This window comes from Aquila chrysaetos, chromosome 8 (assembly GCF_900496995.4).
Source record: "Aquila chrysaetos chrysaetos chromosome 8, bAquChr1.4, whole genome shotgun sequence".
NCBI classification, from domain to species: domain Eukaryota; kingdom Metazoa; phylum Chordata; class Aves; order Accipitriformes; family Accipitridae; genus Aquila; species Aquila chrysaetos.
In genome coordinates, this window is record NC_044011.1 from 24,695,297 (window position 1) to 24,721,434 (window position 26,138).

Below are 26,138 nucleotides of genomic sequence, written 5' to 3' on the forward strand. Positions count from 1 at the left end.
TTAAACCAAGGCAGAAAGAAGGCTACTCCTTCTCTGGTGAAAGTGTGTAATCTGAATGCAAGCCATATTACTATTTCTAAATAGTCCTGCCAAGGTCCCCAAAAGCAACCTTTGCCAGGGGTGCCTCGTAGTGTAGGTCCAATGCTACTACTTTGAGAGAAAGAAGAGGGAGAAGGTCTTTGGGCCATACAGGTCCAGGAGATTTTATTGCAAGTTTTCTCCTGATTACACTTGAGAGATGGAGAGACATGGCAGGTCTCAGCGTTGGTATAGCAGCTCAGGTGTGGCATTATCCAAGTGAAATTTCTGGGCAGGAGGATCTGTTATTAAAAATTATCTTTTAATAAAAATTATGAGTAAGAGGTGTTCAGTGCCACATCAGATGGAGCCACATAAGGCAGGGGAGAGGTTTCAGAGGAAAAAATGGGGGAGCATTACATGTTTTCCGGAAGGTTCTCAGACTATTCACACTTTCTACAAATCACATTTCTTCATTCCCTAACCGTGAACCTTTCTGTCCAGTCTCTTTGGACATTGCACACTGCCAGCAACATGGTCATGGTGCCTCTCTGCTCTTCTCCTCAGCCTTAAGAATCCTCAGCCACTTCTTATCACAAAGGATGGGCAGTGAGGTGGAAGGGAGAAGCATTTAGCAGCTACATTTTTACACCTCTGCAGGCAGTCCTTATGTCAGAAGAGACGTCACTGATGAAGAATCAGAGCAAATGCCTATTTCAAAAGGCCTAAAGGGAGCACAGCGAGGTACGCACTGACATCATTCAGCAACATGGTCCCACTGACATCCTTTGGGTTTGAAAGGCCAGAGCTACCTATTCTGAAATGAAAAACATAGTGACTCTCCTTCTGATGCTGGAGCTACAACAGAGTACTTTTATGCACAAAAGTTGCATTTTGTACCCCCTGCAGACATGCACAAAGTTTGCAGTGACATGAATGGAGTTACAACAACTTTTGAAATTATTAGGGGGTACAGTGACCTAAGCCTGTCACCTTACCAGTGCCTTATTAGTTGTGCACGCCTAGGCATTCAATAAGCAGAACACCAGAATTGCTGAGTTTTGTGTGAAACACCACCACTCCCCACATACACACAAAGCCATCCAGTTGTCCTGCTGAAATGCTACGCTTTTGTGCTACGAAACTGAAAGGCCTCTCACCATACTATTCCACAGAGCTTTGTAATGTACTCTATAACTTTCTATGCAGTCTTAAAAGAGCATTTACCAAGTTTTGAGATAAATGCAGTAATTATCATAATTCAAAGTCTGCACTATACATGGGGCAGGCAGGAAGAAGAGGTCACTATTGTGAGTACAGAACAACCGTACCCCCTGCTCCCTGTAAGCAAGAATAAGTGTAGAACAAGAAAGAAATGGTTTCTGTCTGGTGACCTGGTTAAGTACAGAAAATCTCTAAATGCACAGGCAAGAATGATCCCTCCCTGACATAAGCAATATTCTAGTTATGAGTAAAAAAGACGCAATGTGTATCATAGAAAGTTAAACAAAATATTTATAACGAAAACCAAATCTGACCAGATTCCCATCCCGAAAAGATGGACTCCCATCCAGAAATCTGGCAGACCAAGGAGTCTTTTCTGTAATCTTCTCAGAGAGCTTTGCATAACAAGGAGGCTCTGGTATTTAAGTGACTGTTATCAGACTCCATGCTGATCCTGGCATCATCTCCATACTGCAATATCTCAGTACCCTTTTCCAAGCCACAGGCAGGCAGAAGTGTCTGGCAAATAAAGCCTAGTCCAGCCCCACATAATAATAAACAAAGAACAACTAGTGCTGGAGGGACGCTTTTTTTCTTTTCATTCTTGGGAGACTGTGTTAGTTTTTCTCCTGTGGTCCCACATTGCAGGGCAGACACAACTTGCTAAGCAAACACTGTAGTGACACCTTGGTAAAGACCATTGCTATGACATTTGTACGAAAGAACAAATCATCACCTCTTCCCGAAAGACAAGGAGACCAGTGGTGTATTGCTCTATATAAGGCACATAGAGGTGCCTTATATACACACAGGAAGGTGATGTACCCTCAAATTCAGAATGCTTTCAACTGCACAGAAAGCTTTCCAGCAGGAGATGGTATCTAGTCAGCCCCAGGACAGTAAAGGCCACATGGATAAACGAACCAGCCAGACACGTGAGGATGCAAGGCTGCCAAAACAGCAGGCACTGCAGATGAACATAAGTGGAGATGAACTTAATGTGCTGTGAAGTTTGTATTCCTTCAGACAAAGGTCATGAAGGTCTGTACTTCCTTACCAGACGCTCAGAAATGGGTCATACGAGCAGTGAGCAGAAACAGCGCTCAGTGCAAGCAGGGAGGCTGTTCCAGACCTGTTTAAACTGATCTGACCCCAGACCACTGTGGTCCTCCCTTCCCTGCATCAGTGCTACCAGCTGGGGCAACAGGAAGAAAAACATCCACGCCGTGATCAGTATAGGCTACCGTAGAGCCCATAGCTTGAAGTCTCACATGAATGTGGCCTGCAAAGAAAGTTGTAGGTTCTATTTATTGCTTTTTTTTCTCCATAATGTATTCATTTGGACAGTTTTATTTTGTGCAAGCTGCTTGCACCTATAGGCTGGTAATGGTACAGTGTACTTAAGACAGGATTATGATCACTGCTGCTAGTCCTCACAAATTGGTCAAGTTCAAGTTGGAAGAGGTGTCCTTAAACATCATCACCACACTTTAAAAGCCATTTAAACTTAACAGTGCCACAGAATTAGAGGGTTCAAATTATCAAGACGATTTTTAAGGGCATACTGATCAGAAAGCTTATAAGCACTGGATCCAGCAGCTTGCGTTTTGTGTTTTAACAAATAGATTTTCTTCTTGGTATGTGTTACGATTTTCATCGCTCCTCCTGTCATATCCAATTGTAAAGTTGATTGTACTCTATGAGATCAAGTCTACAGCACTAACTGCTGCTCTGCCAGAAGAATTTAACTTCATGAGTTAAAGCACATTTAAACCATGAAAACTGATTTAAAAAAAAAAAAATCAAAGCCTTAGATTCAAATGATCTTTCCTCATCTCTTTTGCTAAAAAAGATGTCATAGCTGATATGTTAAATAGCAGAAATTGCTTCAAAGATGTGAGACTAGAGGACATATTTCACTGGTTAATATTTTGTAACTGTTTTTGAGAGTTTGAACAAGAGTTTGGTAATAAATGCAGACAGCAAAACCTGATAATAAAGCTTAGAAGAATGATAAATTGTGTATGAAAACAAGTGGTAAATTTAGAAACCTCTTTGTAACAAAATGTCTGTAAAAGTGGCATAGTTAGGGTTGTCACCAGCAAAATAAAGTGTTTTACAAAGAGAAAGAAAAGAAGGTAGGTGCTTTTCATTTAAGCACCTACACTTCTAATGTCTGGGTTTGGCTTGAAAGAGTACACTATAAGCAAATTGAAACATCAAGGCTTAAAACAACTTATCACCTCACTATTGTTGCCTTAAATTTAGTAACAAATTCCTTAATATGCCTGTGTTGAGAGGACTAAAACCAACACTAACTACACCACCAGCAGGGTAAAAAAAACAAGAAAAAAAAAAGTAGATGTTTGTAGGCAATTTATAACTTTGCCAACGCAGGCATTTTGTTATTGAGACGGAAAAAGCACATCTGAAATACCAAGACTACCATCCTGCCAAATTTCAAAAAGAGCTTTAATGTCTACTTTTTTGCAAGCACTGAAACAAGCCCCCCAGGGAAACAGTCAGGGCCCCAGGCTTTCGGTGTCCAAGAAGCATTTGGACAACATCATCAGATACATGGTTTAACTTTTAAATTGCCCTGTGTGGAGTCAGGAATTGGACTTGATGATCCTCATGGGTCCCCTCCAACTCAGTATATTCTGTGATTCTATGATCCAAGTTTATTTTCTGAAGTAGCCATCAGGGTTTTACAAAGTTCAGGTTTTGTTTTTTTTTTTTACTTGAAATAAATTTAATCCCTCAGCTGACTTTAACATAAGGAATATTTGGGGGTAGAGATTATACGTGTACAACTTTTTCCAGATATAGAATTACTGGAAAAGGTTTGTGAAATGTTAATTAAATATGCTATCCTTGGGCTGAAGGTGAATCACAATTTCTGATACACTAGTAACTCAAAGTTGTGAAAACCGAGGAGCATTAGGAAGTCTGAGCTAGTAACAAATTGTTTTGACTGCAGTTGATGTCTTAGTACGCATATAAATAAATGAGTAATAGCAGCCCAGTGAGATTATAGCAAAAACAATTAATGCATAATTTTGCATGGAATTAGGAAAATGTCAGTCATAGAAAGGGTAACTGGCAAGTGTCCTGCATCAAAGCTTTAGCAAGTTGACAGATGGCTTAGTTAACATTTTCTTTTACCAGTCTACTGAACCAGTTCCCATGACCCCCATGTATGTTAAGAATAAGTGTAACTAAAACTATTGCTTCAGGTATAGCTTTAACTATAGCTACTGATACAGCTATCGAACTAATCTCCATTCTTTCAAGCAACATCTTATATTCCTTTTAATGGAGGAACATAATTTAAAAGAAAGCTCTGCTCTGGGAATATTTAAAGCATCTGTGTTTTAAAAGTTAGGTCTTCTCTCTCTCTCTACGTACCCAGTAGCATAACTATCAGGGCACCAGATACAGTTTATGCCACTGAAATATTAGATTTTCTCTGATGCAGATTATTTTAGTGTGGGTTGAACTTTTCAAACAAAAGTGAGGGAGAAAATCTATCCCCATGGAAACACTGTTATCAACTGCCATGATTTCACACCAAGGTGAACCAATTCACTACCACTTCAAGGTGTTACACATTTAACTCCTAGACAAATTATAGTGTCATAAAATCCCTAGTTCTGAGAGAGACATCCAGGTTCTCCATACAGTGAACAAACCATGTTGGGTATCAAGTGAGGGGATCTTCATAGACTGCTGTCAGTAAATTAAAACCAGCAGCTTCATACTGCTCGTGGCCAAACTGGGCTAGTCTGACCAGAACATCCCTTCAAGCAGTTTATCTGTTCCTGGCCCTGGGAACTGCCCCAGTCTGTCTTGTAGCAGAGTCTTCCTTTCTCTTCTCTTTCTCAACGGCATCTAAATGTACTTCTTTAGAGGTGTCCTGGGGTCTTAGATAACCATCTGCAAGGCAGAAACCACCAATTTTGCCTAGCAACTACCAGCATCAGAGCCACAGACAAGATTCATTGACAGCACGATTGCAAGTACAGGCAAGACTGATGCCATTTTATTCCTCATCAACTACAATGTGCAATCGCTACTGGCTCAGACCAAGCAGCAGAAACCAGCCTGGCCCTTTCTGAGCAGGCACTGAGCCTGCAGTCAAGCTGCGGGAGCCCGTAGTCCAGGAATGGTGAGGAGCCAGACCAGAGCGATGGGAATACAGAACCGTTCCACGTGTTGCATGAGGCATGGTCATAGGGACGGTCCCAGGGACTTGCTTAACACAGCAATGTAGACATAGTCTTATCTGTGCCGTGGAGTCTACATGGTTTACTTCAGTGTTGCCACACTAGAGTCCAAAGTCTCAGCTGTAATCAAAAATAGCCCATGATAGTAGTATTTTATTAAGGAAGAGCCGTTCGCTACATGCAGTACAGGGGCTAGCATGGCGCTTCCAGTCCTTTGCTCCCTTCTCTAACATAGCTTTGTCTGAAACCAGCATAGCAGAGCATGGCTTCATCGCCTGCTTCAACAAGAGCGGAATGTGAAACATTTTTGCTAATTGACAGTGGCAGTAACATGGGAAATTTCACCAGAGCAATTACACATTGTATTTTAAACAATATTTATAAAATAAGGCATGGTTTTTGCCAGGAGAGGATCCAGAAGGCAGGTACAAGAAGACAGTTTATTTTTTTCTTGGAACTCCATGGAACCCAGAAGTTTGTTATTGCTGTCATTTTCAAAAGACATAAGGGTGCCCTTCAACCATACAATATCAGTACTGGTGGAAAATAGCTAGCAAGAATTCACTGTCAATAAAAACTACAATAAAACCCCTGTTTTGTTACCACCTGCTTATGTTGAATAAGACTGTTAGCTCCAACAGTGTTCTATGATACTTTTTACTATGTTGAAATTCTATAAAATATGATCACTGTTTGGTCAAACCCAAAAATACATGTAAAATATGCTTGGCACAAAGGAGCACATTAACATTCTTGGCTACAAACTTTTAAAACCAGTTTTGTTCTGCATTGTTCTTGTAGTTTTTGAACATTTGGAGTTGTTCCTTTCATTCCTGTTGTCCCCAGTCACAAGCGTCTCATTTGTGCTATTTCAGCTTATGTACTACAGTCAAAGGTCACATTCTCAGTCACCCAGAATTTCCTTTTACTTCAATTCTTTTACTTTATCCTTCCAAATAGGGAACAATAGCCAGTTATTTCCAAAAACTGTTACTGTAAATAAGATTGTGTTAGAATATTACATACACACACACAAACACAGGCAGCTGGGGGACTTTCAGGGGTCTCTTCTGAAATTTGCTGTCTGTACAGCAAAGAAAGTTGAGGGGGTTGTGAAGCAGTTCTTAAACTAACCCAGTTTATAGCTCAGTATTTTAAAGTAATGCAGAATTACCTGTGGCTTGTCTTCATAATTCACTACTCTAGCAGGGACATGCATTATAGAAATACTGATGAAAAGCTATTAATCTCTTTGGAGCAGTTTGATGTAATTCTTCAATGTTAAGAGATCCTAGGAGTCAAAACCGGGAATGTAGCTAATTATTTCCTCTCAGTAAAACTGGATTTGCAGACAGCTTTGCAAAACATAATTAATAATATACCTTGTATCTTTACAAGCATTTATAAAAATGATAGAATAAGTGTGATAGCAGTATTGCTGTATGGTAGCATTCGAAACTTCATTTAGCAGTCACTGTGCTACCCTTTGATTGCCTTAATTACATTTTTAATTATGTAAGTAATAACAATCAGCATTATTTTTAGCCCTTCAAGATATAGCTGAGTTTTAGATACTTCATAAACTTTAAGGCTGTAAAGATACATTCAACCATCTAATCTTAACATCTGTATAACACTGGCAACTAAGAACACGGACAACCCTCAGCTGACATAGGACAAGGCAATGCAAAGGGCTAAGCAATCCTGAGGTTGCCAGAATTTTCAATGACAAAAAAAGAAGACACAAATAATTGTCAGGACCCGTTTCGAGGCTGATTGTGCAGCTGTGCTTTCCCCACCATCTCCCTGCTCTGCGCCAGGCAGCGGGACGAAAGCGCTGCTGAACTCTCCCCAGGTTCACCCAGGACCCCAGAGCATGGGCTGGAGGGTGAACCATGGTGTCCGTGGGTCAGACTGTATGAAGAGCAACCCACCTCTGTATTCTGCAGAGACGTGAACACCCTTTTTACAGCCATGGAGAACCTGTCCTGTGCTATGCTGTGTTCTAGACACAGCCTTGCATGGTGCTGGACTGGCATGAGCTATGAGAGGACATCTGAGCTCCAGCACTACAACACCCAGACCTCATGCTGTGGCAGGAGAAGGACTCAAGATTTTGAGGATGTTATTAAAGATCCTAAATTCCCAACTACACTTAGGCAAGAAGATATGAAAAAAGAAACATCTGTCTGCACTTATAAGGAATACGAGATCTGCAAGTGTAATGTGAGAAATTCCAAATACCAGCAGTCTTAAATCATTCAGGTTGCCTAGTAATGCTGATTTCCCGTTTCGCCCCTCATCTATTGCTAACGATTATCTCATCCACATCAAAACGGTAATGAAACCTGTCTGCCCACTGGAGTCCGACAACTTAAGTTAAACTAACAAAGAGGATTTAAGCCCTGACTTTATATTAAATTGGCCATGAATGCATTCTCTTCCATTGGCTGTTTAAGACCAGAGAGCAACAAGCTGCCAAGCAGCAGTAAGACAGGGCCAGAGCACTGACTTCCTAAGCGACTGGCCCAGCCATTTCTGCTGCCAACATGTAAATGGAGCCCCACAGACTCACATCAAGCCCAAAGACTGAATCTGTTCTGCACTGAATTTGGATCTGATGAACACTCAGTTTGCAGAAGACTGAGCCTGAGCGAACAGCAGCAGCAATGTCACCCTCAGAAAAACAGAGAAACCACAGTACTAGCCATTTCCCAGGACTCCGGGAGCAAGAAGGCATGGATGAGATGAAATGTCTGGAGGATCCCAGAGGCAAGCCAGCCCCTAACCTGCGGGAAGTCCTACTTTCCCTCATTTACGCCCTACCAGACATTCCTACCCATACGATTTGTAAGAACTGCTGCAAATATGGATATCAGTGTGACTCTAAAGATGATAAAGACTCACCCACTCGGCATCTGAAGTTTTGGTCAGACTCACTGTGAAAAAACAGCTGTGGTGATTTAAGGTATCATGCCTACTGTGCCAGTGATTACCTACTGCATAGCTAAACTGGCATACAGGAGTACCCAGACAGCTTGGTTTCAACAGCTTTCCAGCTGAGAAACAATAAGCAGCTGAAGGTAATGCTTCACATGAAGGCAGCTCTTTCCAAAATGACTGTTTGTCTTCATCCTTATTTAAATCAGGCACTAGTTCAATAGCTATTTTAAGCCAACACTGTTACCAAAATGAGGAAGTCTTCCCCCATAAACCCCTGGTAGCTCATTGTCATCTCTGCGCCACCACCTCCCTTTCATCAGCACAAGTATTCGTACAGCTGTACGATGAACCGGACGGGGGACCAGATGTGACAGAAAACTCTCCATCTTCTCAGTTTTCAGTGGTGTTGGTCCCCTGATCTGGCTGGTATGGGCGGAAAGCATTTGTGCTGGCAGCAGGGATGGGTGCAGCATGGGCGGGAAAATGAGGAGACAGAAGAGAGGGACATGGACATCTTCTTTCAGTGGCAGTGGCTTTTTTCTCAACAGCACTCCCAGTGCTTACATCAGTTGAGCCACAGAGCATCCAGAAGGCAGCTGCCAGGCACAGGGACTGCGTAGGGCTTTTTCTTTAATCAAACAAAGAGAAAAGGGAAGATAATGTTTAATTCTTTAATGACATGAAGTAGCATAAAGTTTTGGACCAAAAAACATATTCATCTCTGAAAGTTTTTTGATTCTATACTAAGCATGGTTTCCACATCACAGTGTCTCTCATAAATGCCCAGTTTTAAGTATTCACCTAGGCTGTATTTGACAGCTACTTTATTAACATCTTACAATATATCCCTGAACGGTAGTATACCTAGTAACAGATATGGTGAAACATAGGAGTAACAAATTCCAAGCAGTTTACTTGCTTACATAAAATTAATACCGTATTTTTAATTAGATCATGGGTGTTTGGGGAAATGGTTATTCTGGTCTTCCATTCAAAAAGGAAAACAAAGTAATTTTAATAGGTTTTCTTGCATTCTGATCACAAATGCCATGATTTTATGGTGTCCATAAATACTTATTTGAGTGTGCATGCCTATCTTTATACTACTGCATCCATAAAAGCTTACTAATATATCTGTGTGTAAGTGTATATATACTGGCTGTGTGTCAGTAAGCTGTCTGTGCTTTCTTTTGGTATGATCCCGAGGACGATGCAACTGAGAAAATAATGGCTGGGAATATCAATACAACAATATTGTGATGTATTTATGGAAGGAAAAATTATTTCAGAATAGAATTTTCCTGGTATTTGTCAGACAAAGTTGAAATGCGGAATATAGCAACATTGACTACCTGCCACAGAAGCACCCCTGTGCCATTTGCTGGGTAGAAAAGTGCCGTAAATACTGGTTTTGTTAAAGCCAGACAATGTGACTTTGGCGGGGGTGGGGGGGAAGATCTTGGTATACTGCTTATCCTTGACTGCTGAACCATATATACCACAGTATGTTTTAGTGTCTTTGGCCAGTGTGTATAACTAAATACAAATAACTTGCAATGTGTGTCGCTGTTTGGGATATGGATTTGCTTAAATTTATTAGCATTTTAACAGTTAAATGATGTTTTGACATTAGCACTCTACTTAAGACACATGCAGAAGAATTTCACACCTCTTTTGGTGTTATACTGCTTCAGTCTGACTGTCTGCAATGCAAACAAGACCTACAGTCAGAAAAGATTTATTTATAAAATGTGTAGGTTTAGGAGCGACAAAATGAGTGAAACAAAGCTAAATCAGTGAACCCTCACATTTTCCCACATACATTGTAACTGCCTGAGACTAAATCACAAAGCTGATTTCCTTTAGCTATTTTGGAAAACAAGTTTAACTTCATTAATTCACCATACAAGCATAACACGAGCATTATGTGGCTGTTTTGAATACACTATATCTACCTATCTTCAGCCTGCAGCAAGGGGTTTACCTTCCCTTGAGATCCTCACTCCTGGCCCCTCTCCTGGAGAAGGTATTGAAGCTGAGGTCAGGCCTTTTCTGCCATACTTTCCCCTCCAAACCGCTGTCCCACCCCATTCTGTAACGTTTGACAGCCTGAAGGTGTAAGGTATATTCCCAAATCCCTGCTCAACCTAATCTGAAGCAGGGATTTAAGAGCAGTTTTTATGGATCCTGTGTGCTAACCAAGAGGCTGTGGGGCAAGGTGCAGTGAGTCGTTGAAACTGAGGGGGTTCCTCTTTCCAGAAATAATTCAGAAGTCCTAAAAAGTGCAGATTACAGCAATTAGCTGGACTGTGGGCTTGCTAATTGATAGACTGCCTAAGGATACAATCTTAGTAGATCCTTAGACTGGGAAATTTACACTCTTGTCACTAGAACAAATGGTTATACCTATATAGGTCCTTTTATGTTTGGGGTGGGGTTTTCTCCAAGTCATCATAAATTAGCATAGCTGAAAAAAGGGCAAAAAGCAGGATGAAACAGTCCTCTGAAGTGGGCTTGTGAATTCTTTTACTTATGTCATGATTACACTATCACAACAAAATAGGAGTTTACAGATTTTCAAACTTTCCAGTTCCCTATCTCCATCGTGCAGATAGAGATTATTGATTATCTTTCCATTGGTGTTTTCAGCTAACATTCTTGTATCAGTCGTGGAGTGTTTACATGACTTCTTCGTCTGGATATGACAAGGAGACAGTAACACACAGGCAGTGGGCAGTAATGACCAGTGTGGTGTGGTAATATTGTAAGAAATGAGCTGTGTATGCCCTAAACATCAATGAACTAAATAAATGCAATCAGCCTGTGGGGACATTTATTTTGGATTAATACTGCATTATTTAGTTCATCCTTTAGAACACCTTTTACATAAAGAGTTTGCACCAATGGATGCCAAATTAGTTAAACCGCTGCTTCTAGTGTATAAAATAGGCCTATGAGACAGCCTGTTTTGTTTTTACCATCTAGCTCAATCATACCCACCTCACCTGGCTTCATATGCCAACACAATTCCTTAAAACAAAAATCCGTGACTGACTGGATCTGTCATTATGAAGTAAGAGTACAAAACAAAAAATGTGCGTCGTGAAATGTGTTAAAACTTAATTATTCATCATTGTCTCCGTATCCACGTGATGGATAAACTGGAGGAGAAGTGCTGTCGGTGGTTAGTAACCATATAATTCAGCAATCCTCAATCATGCTAAAATAGCAATCCAGAAGTGCTAGGCGGCATGCACTGCTTAGCAGCGGTGCTCCGCTCTTTGACTCAGTGATCCCTAAAAGAAATCGGTATCTCTTACCAAGGAGGTGCGTGGCGGTGACTCCTGCCCAGGGGTGTCCTGCCCAGCTCACCGGGGGACGAAGGAAGGGCTAGTGCAGGAGAGACCAGCCGTGCCCCTAGCCACCCCACAGCTGTCTGTCTTCAGCACCAGCCAAACAGAATCCAGAGGTTCCTTCACCTGAGCTAATCAGACCTGGTTCCTGTGCTTCAAGCACATTCACTTGTTTTACTCTTTCAAAGTGCTGATGAGCTGCCAGCATCCTACTAACTATTCATAAGGTGTAGCGGGCTCTAGTTTTCCCAGTTATGCAGTGACCAGCTGAAAAGGGACCTCTGGACAGGTTCTCACTGGCTGGCCAAAACTTGACTGGGTGCAGTCGCCTGTCTTGACCGATGAGGGCAGTTTTTTCAGTTTCAGGGTTTCCTTGTATGTCTTCCCAGTAACTCTCACTCCTCTACCTGGCTGATTCATCCAACTGAACAAATGCCAGGAGAATTCAAAAACTGTGTTGAGGTTCTTGTTTCTTTGCTGCCTGGTAAACATTTCTGGATCTAGCTAGTAGCTCTTTTTGAGGTTGGGCTATCTCAGACACATGTCCATGCCTGATGATGCTACATTACACAGAGACTAGCAAAGACCCTTCTCAGTGAGAAGTCAAATCCTGACTTTGCGCACAACTGAGTCACTGCCTGACAAAATCTTGCATCGATGCAAGACTTGTTTTAAAGAGATGTCCAATTGTTTATTGCAGTCCCTGTGAATATGGAAGGACAGTGCAAGTATGGAGTTGAGGTATAAATCCTCCTGCATATTTTTTCCACTTTAAAATGTATTCCAACTATACTGGTGTGTTGCTTCACTGTTTAAACATGGCTGAAAAATCTTACTTTGAGTGCAGGGTATAATACAGAATAAAAACAATTAAAGAATGTGAACAAAATTCAAGTGATATGTTTTATAACACCTCTTGTGTATCGAAGGTGTAAGTGCTGTGTAGATCACGTGCTGGGAAAACCATGTAAATGTCGTGTATCCATGTGGTTGCACATGGGAGCCCCAACTTCTGTCATAGTTCAGCTATACAGACTCACTTAAGGATATGCATCATTTTCTAGATGTTACCCAGGCTAAAAAGGTTTCTGTATCCATCCCTTAGGAACAACAGAGAGCAGCTTTGTCAAACATTAGCACCTTCGAGGATCTGCCAACTGAACCACTTATAAATTGCCACCAAGGCTTTTCCATCAGAATAGACTTGGTAAGCTGTTATTTTCAGTTAACCTTAACCATTTTTTTGGTAAGGTCATTATGACTAACTGCTGGTTCAGCTCTCTCAACTGGTTTATGATTCTAAATCAAATGTGGAGCAAGCAAATAACAGATAATAGAACCTTGCACCAATCCTTCTCGGTAATTAATGGATTAGCCTCATTATTATGAGTATTGCACATCTTATTAGTCTTATTCACAAGGAAAGCTTGAATGGACTTCGAGTGGGAGCAAAAGTAATCTTGCAAAAAGCAGAGCCAGTATAATTCGAGCAAAATGATTTGAGGGAAATGAGATGCATACATTTCCCAATTTTTTTTTGGAGGTGAAATAGTTGTTACTCATAGTTTGGGTTTCTGGCCTAACTTTACAAATCAATGCGCCATTAAGATAGAAAACTTCATTGTTATAATGCATTGTAACAATGATCAATATTACGCCTCAATGAATCTAGGGATATGGTTCTACCATCTTTTTTCACCCAATTGGCCAGGGAGTTGGTTAAAGGCACTGATCCATCCAAAACTCACCATACCACAAAATTATGTTTTCAGCTTAGCCCGCACTGCTGATTGCATGATCATACAGATGGCTGGATTACTGCTGCTGTGATTTAGGCTACTGTGGAATCACACTGCAGGGTTTTAGTGTCAGAGGTCTCTGCATTGCGCAGTGACAGGAGCTGGAGTCCTTTGCTGAGCCAGCAAACAGTGACATGATCGACAGTACTGATGGTCCTGATGAGAAATTTGTACTTCTGGGAGGAAAGTCAGTGTGATATCACTTACAAGAAGAAATTACTTTTTTCTTTAGTTTTCTGAAGCAGTCCTTGTGTTGTAATGAAGATGTTCAGTCTGATTGCCTTCTTTATGGTATATGAGATCTCATTTTTGTGATTCATGAATTTTTAACCTTTACTTGACTTTTTTCCTGCTCTCCATATCCATTAACTTTGTTTTTTTAATTTGACACAGTTTTCTTAAAGTTAAATATAAAATGGTCTGATTTTACAGGGGCTTAATTTTCAGAAGTTGTGTTCTTAAAAAAAATAAAGGCATTTTCTTCTACAGCTAAATGTATTATTTCATGGCTTGTGCACGGTTGCCAGTGATACCAAGGACAGAGTCTCATCTGCATGACTATTAAATCACTTTAAAACACAGTCAAATTAACTTTGTTTTCTTCCTTTCAAATTACAAAATAATTTGTACAGCTGTAACAGGAAGAACAACTTGGTTCTTCAGTTCAACCTTGTTGCTGAAGTGGGACAGCTCATTTTTCCAGTAATACTGTAGATAGTACAGATAAAAATATTTTTAAAGTTCATATAGTAAAAACTTGGATACTAGAAATAGCATATTTAATCAAAAGCACACGTATTAAGGAAAAAGTTGATTTTTTATAATATTCTTCGGAGTTAATTCCTGCAGCAGAGGAATTCGTCTGCTTGATAAGCTCAACAGACAGGCATGTGCAGAACCCTTGATACTCCCCTTAACTCTGATCACGGTTTAGAAGGGCTGTCTGGCTTGTTCCCATTTATTGACAGCTGAGGAATGGGTTTGCATGTTTGCATGTTTCCTTCCTAGATCTTCTCATTTAGCCTTACTCTTAGGTGATACGGGTTTTCTCTTGCATCTGCTGTACATTTATTTGTCTCCTGATCTTGCAGCTCCATGTGTCTTACTCTACAATAGCACAGAAATAAGAACTGGAATATCCACTTTAAGATTTGGTCCTGCATTGGTATATGAATTTTCTTTCCCTCCCCTCACATTGCTGCTTTCAGCCATCTGTGTGAGCGTGTCCCTGATAAATGTCGCCAATAAGTTGTTGGCATTTTCTTCAGGGGGTGGGGAGGGTTACAGAAGTGCTCTCTTGGAGTATTTCCCTAGATGCTATTGAAAAGATTTGTGGGCAACTGATGTTCTTTTCATGATAACTCAGCACTGGATCCAAGATGACATATTCTGCCTTGTATAAAGTTGCTTGAATATATTTTTAATTATTTTTAAAACAGCTTGGTAGTAACTGGAAAGAAAATAATAAAGTCTCTGTAATGCATACATAGATAAAACCAAATTAGGAGAGCATCAAAAAAATGCACAAGGGATACTTTGCTTCTATCTTTGGTATGCACCAATTCCTACTTATCATGCTTGCAACTTTGAGACCTGGCCCTGTACAAAATGTGCCACATAGCTGCGATGCATAGATGTGCACACATCACATTCCTCACTCTTGTACTAAAATGTACTAAAATTAACCTTAATTCCGACCTCAGTGACATCCATGTAGAGGCCTATTAGAGGCTGTTGTATTTGTAGTCTGTTATGCCATAGACTCTCTCACAAATCAACATGTAAAGTAGATATAACAACTCACTTTTCCCAACTAAAATGTTTTGACATATAGGTTTATTCATTTAGAAGTGTCACTTCAAGCTGATGGTAGCTCATTATATCTTCTCGTAAAACAAGCTGCACGGTAAATTAGTGCTCGCACAGTATGGATCAGCCAGCACAGGCGTGCTGGTCAGAAACCTCATCTCTTGCTATTGTGTAACCAACTACATCAGCAGAAAACTGTACCATGGATAGGTCTTTAGCTTGATCTGATTAAAACCCAAGATTTTCATCTGTCGGTCTTGAAGGATTTTACAGTAAAAGCAAGTGTTGTCCTGACTCATCCTAGGGAAAATTAATTTTCATTAATTTCATTAACCAGGGCTGATTAAGTCCTCATGATAGACACGCACTCTAGGTGTTTGAAGAAATGGGTCCCAGTGATTGACTGTATTTATTAACAGACAGGGATCACTCGCACTTAGAACTGTTCTGAATGTGACTTAAAGTCATGCTATAAATTGCTAAAATACAGTCTGTCTTTAAAATGCTGCCATTGTTGTTTTTTTTGTTGTTCTGACTTTTAAGAGTTGATTGAAGAATATAAATATTCACGTGTTTTATCACACTGAGCACAGGGAACCCTTCACTTGATAGTCTTTTGATGCTACTGTAATAAATAGAATCATTAATGAAGACAAGTATCAGTGTCCATGTGCAGTCTTTCTCATTGCCTCCATAACGCTGCTAGAAGACTGGTGTGCTCTTTGCCTAGCTCCTTTATCTCTAGTATATGCAAGTAAGCGAAATCACATTTGAGAAGCATTTCAAAGTATTTTTGCGTAGTGACCCTGAATACATATAATCTGATTTTTTTAAAACAGTCTTTAAACTGTTATCCCTTCCTTCCCCCCCTAAAGCGTACAGCCTGCATTTCCATGTGCAAATAGACATTTTGCTGTAGAGTTAGCCCCACAGGGCTAAATGTGCATACTGTTGTGCATGGCTGTAGTTCGCTTGACGCTTTTTGAAACGCTGGTATCTGCCTGTCTGCTTTAGCAGGACTATTCTAGGATGCTAGTCTTCTTATGGGATGAAGCAGTGACCTTTACACCACCTTAATATCTCTCTCTACTTTTACACGGCTTGGTTGACAAGGCAAGTATCTTTCTGCTTTGCATTCAGTTTTATCTTTCAAGTTTTTGGAAACTTTTTTTTGCCCTACTCTTTGCAAGGAAGTAAGAAGTGTGACAGGAAGGTGTGATTTTTAATTTACACCACAGTTCTCAACAAATAATGACTTTTCACACCCTGTTATTGCTGCTTAGCCTGGGGGAGGAGTTGCACGGCTACTGTTGTCATATCAAATTAAATCCACTCATGGAATTCAAAAAGACGTTCCTGTTAAACTTAACCCTTTTAAGTTGCTGAAGTCTACAGGCACAAGAGCATAAACTGAAGTGCATCTATTTTGGGGGTCTCTGCTGTTGAAGGATGAAAACGGAAATGTTTTTATTCAAGGATAGTGCTCATTTTTCTTATAGTGCACTAGACCAGATCCTGATGAGGTTTGTGTGGGTGAATCCTCATGTTAGCTTAGAGTTCACTGCAGGCTCTGGGTATGTGCGTGGATGTATTTTAAGAATAGAAATGTTTGGCCAACGATGCCAGACACTCGTGTTCTCATCTGAAAAACCTGCTTGAGTAATTTCCTCTAATGTTGTTAGCTGTGGATTGCAAGCATGCTCCTGGAGCCCTTGGTGCTCCTTTATGTAGCAGAGCTAAAACACATTAATAAGAAAATCACCCTCGGAAGGAGTTTTCTGCTGTCAAGGAGCTGGCAGAGCAGGACAAGCTTTGCCTTTGTAAGTAATCCTCTCCTGAGGAGGCTGCTGTTGATTTTGGCATGCGGTTTAACGCCCCCTCCCCCCCCATTCAGGCCAGTCGGGGCGGGGGCACACGTTACCTGCTGGACGGATCGTCCCGGGGTGGGGGTCGGGGTCCGCTCCCCGCCGGCTCCCGGGGACCGGCTCCTGGCGCTCCTCCTTCCCAGGGCGGCCGCTGCGGCTTCCCAGGCAGGGCAGGAGCCTGAAGGATGGCAGTAGCAAATAACAGGGGGACTAGTCCCCTCCCCTCCCTTTTCCAGGAGCTTTATTGCCCCTAATTGTTGGTAATTGAGGGTTGAGTATTTGCTTGAGTACCTGCGTGGCGGTGCAGAGAGGGTTAAGGTGCTTGATTTATGATAAACATGTATGTGACAGACTTCTATCTGATGGTGTGTTGGTTGTTTTGGTTTTTTTTTTTTCTTCTTCTCTGTAAAATGTCAGCCATTTCCTGATGAGCGTGGTGGTGGTGAATTTCACACCTTTTTTCTTCTCTGTGTGGAAACCTGGGTGTTAATGGTACTAGAGCAGGTCGTGTTTTATAAGGAATGAGGCTGTCTCTTAGAGTGGAGGGAAAGCAGGAAAGGGAGAGGAGGTGAAGAAGGGGAGCCAAGGAAACTGCCACTTGCAACAGGCATTAGTTGGATTATTTTGCACTATTTTTATTTGGAGCATGTAAATGTAACATTATTTGCTGAGTGTGTTTTTTTCCTATGAAATGTTGGAGTTCAGTATGAAAATAATCCTCTTTTTTCATTTCACAGCAGAATTTACCATTGCAACACCTAAGGATGGAAAGTTGGTCGGTTGATCAAGTCTGCAGCTGGTTGAGACAGAGAAATTTAGGAGAACTAGTTCCTAAGTTTCGTGGTAAGCATTTTTGTTGTTTGGGGGGGGAGGGGGTGTTTGGTGTTTCTTTCTGTGCCTTTCATTGGCACTGCCTACCTTGTTTTGGGGGCATGTATATTTATGTAAACTTCAGACTTTTATAGAAATTTATTAGGGTGAGAACTGACATAGATCTAATAAATCAGAATAAGTGTGCAGATTTATTATGAAGTCTCTGAGAAATGCTGGGGAGTGAGTTTAAGCCTGTATATAAATAGATACACCTTCTCAAATCAGAGCTGGCAGTTTAACAGGCTTGTCAGGGCCTATTTTATATTGTATAAATCTTTTTAAATAATGCAACTGTAGTGTGTAAATGTTTTGTGCCTGTGTATATAAACACTCCACAAGAGAGTGCATGAGGAACTGTTATGTGAACAGGCTATTTGTTGCATGCTCGCTTAAAAAGCTTGCTTTCCTTCATTAACTAACGGTCTAAGCAAAGCCTGATTTAAAGCATTAAAACAGTCAGCTCACTGCTTCTGGATGTTTCAGGCTTGGCTTTTTGTTAGGGGAAGGTATGTGGCCAGTGACTAGAACTTCTGGAACTGCTTGGGAAAGAACAGTAGATAAAACATCATCTTTTTAGCAGATGAAGACTGTCAGCAGTAGAAAGCATCCTTGCCTTTGACCTGTCCTCCATCATCATGTTTTTAGGCATATAGAATGTTACTGTAACTATAAAGTTATTTTACAGTAATTCTTTAAACCCCTTTAATCTGCAGAAGAAGAAGTAAGTGGAGCAGCTCTTCTGGCTCTTAATGATCGTATGGTGCAGCAGCTGGTGAAGAAGATTGGGCACCAGGCAGTGCTGATGGACCTGATTAATAAATACCAGCAACAAAAAAGTGGGCTAGAATCCCTTACATACTGCTGTGAAACAGCTTCTCCAAAATTTCCGGAAGTAATCACTGGGTGAGTTTGTGCATCGCACAGAAAATACCAGTCTGGGTATAGTTGTATTCTTTTCGTAGCATTGTAAAACTGGCATTTATTAGCTCTATAGCTGTAACTGGTTTTTAAACTTCAGATATCTTTAACAACATGTCAAATGCAAAATAAGCTTATTACCTCTTGGTTTTAAGCAGGGCATCAACATTCCTGAACACCACTATTAATTACTTTAAGCTGCTCTTCGTTTCCAGTTCTAGGACCTAGTTTTCATTTGGATGAAGCATCATCAAACCTTCACTGTAGCTAAAATTTTCTGTATTTGTGATATTAAGCTTTTGAAGCACGCACTTTTAAATGTTTGCAAGTCTTGGAGTAAAATCATGATTTAGCCAAAGATAGTGTTTGTGTCACAGGTGTATTTAAATTCAGTCTCTCAAAAGAAGCTCTGAATTTGAGCTAGGTGTAAGCATTTAATAATCCCACTGTGTGGAACTAGATGTATTTTTAAAAAACTAATTCCACAAAGATTGTCTTCACTGAGCATGTTCTGGCTCTTGGTTGAGCAGGTTTTCTTTTCTTGTTTGTTTCCTTGGGGTTTCTTTCGGGGGGGAGGGCAGAGGTTGCTTGTTTGTGGGGTTTTTTGGTCAGGTGCATTGGTGTGGGTTGGTTGGGGGGTTTGGTGTTGGTTGATTTGGTTTGGTTCGGTTCCCCCCCATCCCTCCCCTCCATTCTGATCTATTGTAAGTCTTGCAGGATTATTTTTTGTGGATGTCTTGACTGAGGAGAGACATCCTGAGCTCTCAGAGTGGTCTCTTCCAAGCCCAAGAATCCTGGCAGTAGAGAATGGCTTGCCATGGATGCAAAAGGCTCTTTTTTGAAGGAAAGGTCTCTAGCACTAAGCCTGCATTGGCACACAGTAGCAGCGAGCTGTAGAGCATTCTTTGTAGCATTTGCCTTCATCTAAAAGGAGTCCAGGTTGTGCACTCTGAGATGACTTCACAGTGCAAACCAAAGCATGGTAAATGGTGATGATTGGGTTATTTCCAACCAAATTGCACTCATGAGCAGAACTAAACTGCTCATGTAGACACATCCTCTTATCCTTGGAGAAGTGTTTATGAAACCCCTTGGGTTTCATTGTTGGAGGGAAGGGAGGTGCAGGAAGAAGACAATGTCACCACACATATGGTTTGTCATAGACCTGAAGTATGTGCTCACAGCTAGGTTCTCTGCACCAGGGTCCTGCCTCACATGATTTATAGGAAGCTCACTCTCTGGAGGCAGAGCAGGTGTCTGCTGTGAAGAAGACTACTGTATGTGGGCCCTGTACTTCATCCAAAGTGTGGAAGATGCATAGTGAGTTCCTCAGGGGATTTCAGGAGAAGAAAACCTGTTCTTAGGTTTAGGGCAGTTTGCATGTTGCTTTGGATATTTAGATTTCATCCTTGACTTTGTCAGGGATGTTTGGCTAGACTGCGTCTCAGATGTGACTGTTCCCTGTGTACTTCTCAAGTCCTGCAAGTCAGGCCTTACGGTCTCACAAAGAGCATGCAGTTGCAGTAGTGTGAGGGTGCAGCTTTTTTGTGAAGTTCTGCAGACTCCAAAAAAATCAAATGCTGAAAATCTCAAATATTAGTAAATATAATTTACCTTAAAATCTTTCCCTACCTAGTCTTCTTGCCTGGATAATAAGATTCTGGTATTGCTCAATTTACAGGGAAGTTAGGTAAGTAAGCTGCTATTTCTGAAACATTTTGTGTGTCAGAGTCAAGGACCACAGAATAGAACTCAAGCACATTTAAGAAATGTATTTAGTCATGTATTTTAGGATGAGTAAAAAATCAAGGTATTCTGTACAGTTTGGGGTGTAGAATGATGAGAAGCTCCTGCAGTAAAAATAGTATTTTATTATAAAACTAAAAGCTGTATGCTCATATTCAGGTAGCTGTAACTGTTACTTCTTAACTCTGGAGTGCTTAGTGATGTAGTTGGAAATTATTTTTTCTGTTCGGTACATCTTGAACGAAGTCCTCTAAGAATAGAAAGATCTAATTCAGGGACTCATGACTAGAATAAAGTGTATGAGACACTCTTTTGAAGTAATGTAATAAAGTTATTTTCTTGGTAAGCTACTTTGACACAGAGCAACAGAGTATGTGACAAAACCAAAAATTCAAAGATCCACAATATATGTGAAGTGAACTCACATTTTCTCTGTTGCTCAGCGATGTTTGGCTGAACTGCAGTCTTGTTCACATGAGCAAAGTCACCGCACTGAGGTTCACTGTTAGTAGCATCTGTAGCTGAGTCTGTGGTCCCACAGCGGCAGGGGACAACTGTGAAAACTGAGTCTGCGTGTTCCTAGCCCTTCTCCTGTGGTGCTTGAGCCCAGATGAAAACCAACCACCTTTTCTGTGTTGCAGAATTATTTCTCAGTCAGGCCAGTTCCCAGAACCAGCTCACCCTGCGAGTACCAGGGCCGGGGTGGAGAAGGCATCGCTTAGCCACAGGGCAGGGGAGAAAGCAATACCATAGCCATCTCCTGGGTCAGCTGAAACCGCTGTGGAGCTTCCAAGAGCTGTCAGCAGTATTTCTCTGTTGTATTTCTCACATGAATGCTATCCCCAGTGCTTGTTGGCGTGCTCCTGGCTGGCCACCTCTTTATCCTGGTGTCCTCAGCACACCTTCTAACCGCATGTGAATTGTGCTCTGTTCACCTCTCTGCTAGGAACAGAAATAAAGTGGTTAGACGTGGAGTTCTGAGTATGGTAGGTGAACACGTTCTGTGTGGAAGTAATGGACTTGTGAAAGGACACCAAATGTGACTTACATACAGTTTGGATTGGGGCGCAGAAATAGCATCTTGTGTCTGTTGCTGGTAAGGTGGAAGTGCTCTGGGTCATGCAGTAGAAACTGTGTTTATATGCATATGAGGAGCTCACACATATGTTACCAGGTAAACATCAAGATGCTTTCCAATTCCAAAAGGGATTGTTTCTAGGAGCCACATAGAGAACATACTGGATTTTTTTCTGGTTTTAACTGGATGCCTGAAAAAGATGTGTTGATTCATGGAAAAGGGGAAACTCCCCTTATAAACATGGCAAACGTTAACATCACTTCTAATAATAACCTTTCACGTGCGAGTGCAGCTGAGGCTTGAGCAGTTTATAAAGAATCTTTGGAGTTCAGAGGTTCTGAAGAGATGAGGTACAGGAAGGAATCTAACACCCCCCTCACCCCCCCCCCCCCCCCCCCCCCCGCAAAAAAAAAAAAAGTTGATGACTGCCATGAATTTTTGGCAGCATAACAGTAGCCCCTATCTTACCTCTGCCTTTCCCCAGTGCAGGGTAAAACTGTTGATGTTGGCTTCTACCAACAAAAGGAGAAGGAGAAATAACAGGGAAATGAGGAGGGAGAGAAGTGGACACAAAGGTTAAATGGAAAGCAGTGGTCTGGAGTAGCACATAGACAGCAAGGTGGGTATCTGGAGTTTTTGGCTGTAGTGACAGGCTAGAGTTGGAGCAAATAACCAGGAACAGTGCGATGTGAGACCAGGTAGCATTTGGGGATCTTCTAGAGTGGCTGGAGTAATGCAAAGCTGACTTGAAGGTTCAAGTTGTACTTAACCTTTAGAAAAAAACAAGTGTTCAAGGGTCTAGTGGAATAGAAACTGCCTTACGATTCTGTGTAAATCATTCTTTCACCCCACCCCTTGCATACTGTAATGGTTAGTTATTCCCAGTGACAAGGAGATGCCAGGCTATGAAGATGGCAGTTATCCTGCAACCCTGAGAAGGTTTATTTTCTTGGGTTTTGTAACTGCGTAGTAATTAGACTATCACTAGGCAGTGTTATTTACGGTTTTCCTTTTAACTTGTCAGAGTTTGATAATTGAACTGGGAGATTGATTAAGAGACATCAGCATCACATAAAATTATGACTATTCAATATGTTAATTTTTCTCCTTCTCTATTTCTGCCACTGGTATACCTCTTTTCTATAAGCTGCACAAAGCCTGGTGGTGAATTTTTTTTTTTTTTTCCTCTCTCCTTTCAGGGCTACTAGCAGACAAATCTTAAATTCTTCTGGTCCTGTGGAGCAGAAAAAATATCTGTGCTCTACTGAAAATGAAGAAGGACTAATTGATCACAGAGCGCTAAAGCAAAAGTGAGTTATAATGCATTTACTAAATTTTTCTTACCTTTTGAAAATGACATAAACACTTCTTTTTGCTTTGTTAAGACTAAACAGATACTTTCTAAAAAGTGATCCTAATTATTGAAGGCCAGGTTCAGGTATATCCAGGTATATTTAGAAAACAGCAGGAGCAGAAATTTATTAGGCATTTGACTGAAGGCAATAGTCTAATGGTGTTTTTTCTGACCTCTATCCTCAGTCCTTGCTCACAGTCTCGTATGTTGCCTTATGCAGAGGGCAAGATACAGGTTTGTCTTTTACTAGTTTTTAAAAATCCTTTTTTTACAGATGTGTTTTCAATAGCAATCTGGTAAATTAATCGTTACAGTGTGGAATATGGCTATAAAAAATGGTGTGCTTGAGGCACCTTAAATATAGCTCTTGGAAAGGTAGGCATGCTGATTCCATTTGCGCGCTCATTTTCCTTGGGTGTCAAAATGAGTCTCCCTAAAAACTGCAGGCAAGACATATGTGTTTTTTTCTGTTTTCCTTTTTTTTTTTTTTTTCTTATGCATGCTTTTCTACTTTTGAGATGGGCAGTGAGTGTTGGAAGAGTCCTGTTCCTCTCTCAAGGCAATTGTTTTCTTGTTTGTGAAACTTTGTCCGCTCATTATCCCCCTTTATTCCCACCTGCTATAATTACCACCATTCTCCCCCATAGATGTGACTGATGGCTTCACCGTTCTGAGATAAGGGGACATCTTCCTACAAAAATATCTATTTTTATCACTTTAAAAAAGTAAGAAGGAGTTAGGGATAAAGCTGCCTGGGAACATGGTAAAGGGCTTAGCGAATCACATAGTTAATGTTTTTAAAATAAAGTCCTGCTACAAGCTTCAAAGGAACAAAAAAAACCCCGAACCCAAAGATCCTGTCAGCATTGTTACCAATGAAACAAACCCAAATCACTGAAACCCTCAAAGTAAACCATTGAAATGATTTTGCAATGAGGTATTTTAGTCTGTACTTCTAAAGGATGCTTATTTTTAATTAATGATGAGTAATTTGCCTTGTGCTGTATGAAGAGTTTTAAATGGGTTGCGTGAATCAGCATAACCTAGAATAGGCTGGCTTTAGGAAATGTTCTCAGCAAATATTGTCAGTAGTAGCTTTCAAAGGCTCATAATGGCCTGTTGAGGGAAGGGGACTGCAAAAGTGCAGTTCATCTTGGGGCAAAGGAGCAGAAGAGGAGGGAAATCTGCTGCTCTAAATGGAAGTGCCCCTTCTCGGTGAAGTAGTAGGTGCCCTAAAAGCCAGTGGAGCCCTGATGATTTGTAGTCTTGAAGACCTGAGTAAATTTTATGAGGGCTTCTCTTTAAAGGTCAGATGAGAACCTGGCAAATGTCTTTCTCAGAAACAGCTGTTTTAACTGAGACTGAGGATGGGACTGAACAGCCCTTGCATCCGTCAGCTGCTGCACGGGATTCGTCCCAAGCTAAATATTATCTTCAGAGGTGAATGCTGTTGTTTAGACAGGTCTATGGCATGACCCACAGTTCTAAGTTGATATTATAGAGGTTAGGTTTGAATTAAATTTTTTTTTCTTCTTCTTCCCACCTTCCTCTCCCTACAGTACTCACTTATTGCATTTTCAACAACGATAGAAAATTTTAATGTTTTATATGCTTGAGGGGATTATGCCAGCTATAAGCAGGTTGTGAAGGGTTGAACAAGACGTTTGTTTTAGAAATTTGATTATGGGAACAGAAAAAGTTGCTTTGACTACAATGTAATGATAGATTCTTAGCCTAGAGTATAAAAGTAACCCCCCTGTTTATTTTGCTAATATACTTACTTTGAAAGCTGGGTTGGTCAGTTTGTGTGTTTGTTTTTCACTCAAGTTCCAGTCTATGGATTTATGTGCCGTGGTGCAAAGTAGTTTTTCACATCAGATTAATGGTGGCTGTTTTTTTTTTTCATTTTGGCATAATGTTAATAGACACTTCTGTTAGATCGACTAGTGGGTTTTTTTCCCATTGCTTTGAATTGTAGAATGTTTAAAGTCTGTGCATTTGTTTCTCTCCCCTAGTCTCTCATCTTAACTGATGGGGAAAGGGCAGCTGTAGTAATATAGGGACATGATTCTGCAAATAAAACACTCTGGACTGTCTTATCGTGAGTAAGAAGGAGGGTAGGTACCCATTTCTCATCAGCCAGGCCAGATGTGGAAGAGCAGCTAAGAACAACCATGGCTTCCACTCTTCCGAAGTGGGTGTTCCCACCTCACCCACTTATTTGGCGGCAGAGCAGTTCATATAAGCGCTTCTAGAGTCAGTTCTGCTGGGGGTTAGTTTAATTCAGTGGAGTTGGTTTAAATGTACAGTTCAAATGATCAGTATTTGGCCAGGCTGATGCTTGTAAGCTCTGTCCCCTCATTAATTTCATCCAAACTGAAAAAACGTAAAATTTTGTGGGTTGGGTTTGGGAGAGTTTTTTTGTTTTTCCCCCAAAAGACCCATGCAACTACAGGTTCAATAACTGTCACGGTTTTGCTTGAAATGAATTCGTGGGTACTTTTATGGATTATTAGTGCTGGTGAATTGGTTCAAAGTTTCTCTGTATGTTTCCTGTGTAGACAGTCCTAACAACTGTGTTAAATACACTCTTCTGTATTACTAAATATTTTTAAAAAATCAAAGAAGATCGTTTAAATGCAAAAGTAAAGAGTAAGTGGATGCAGCAATTGTACAATTTTATTCTTCTTGCATTGAAATTGTGCATGCATACAACCAGATGAGGTTTGCAGGTTACCTCAGTAGAATAACTCTTTGCTAGGAACTACAGAACTAAAAAGAGCCATCTTTTTCGTAATCTTCCAGGAAGATTGATCTTGAAGCGGTGCTTTTCTGTGAAGACAATAAGATAGCTACAGAGGATGATTCAATAAATATATTTCCCCCATACCTGCTTTTCTGTATTGGAGTATTAGCAGTTTGATGGCTCCTC

The 26,138-nt window shown here is 40.8% G+C and overlaps 1 protein-coding gene across 2 annotated transcripts in view; it reads left to right on the forward strand.

Moving 5' to 3' along the window:
• The first annotated feature begins 16,842 nt into the window (after positions 1-16,842).
• SAMD3 (sterile alpha motif domain containing 3) overlaps positions 16,843-26,138 on the forward strand; it is a 55,635-nt gene continuing 46,339 nt past the window's right edge. Inside the window, exons 1-5 of one of the 2 annotated variants that reach the window (XM_030022454.1) lie at positions 16,843-16,946; positions 17,055-17,192; positions 17,975-18,080; positions 18,824-19,013; positions 23,052-23,162. In XM_030022454.1, coding sequence (XP_029878314.1) covers positions 17,070-17,192; positions 17,975-18,080; positions 18,824-19,013; positions 23,052-23,162 — 530 coding nt within the window. In that variant the 5' untranslated portion in view covers positions 16,843-16,946; positions 17,055-17,069. The remainder of the gene's footprint in view (positions 16,947-17,054; positions 17,193-17,974; positions 18,081-18,823; positions 19,014-23,051; positions 23,163-26,138) is intronic. The other variant, XM_030022455.2, reaches the window with a different exon arrangement.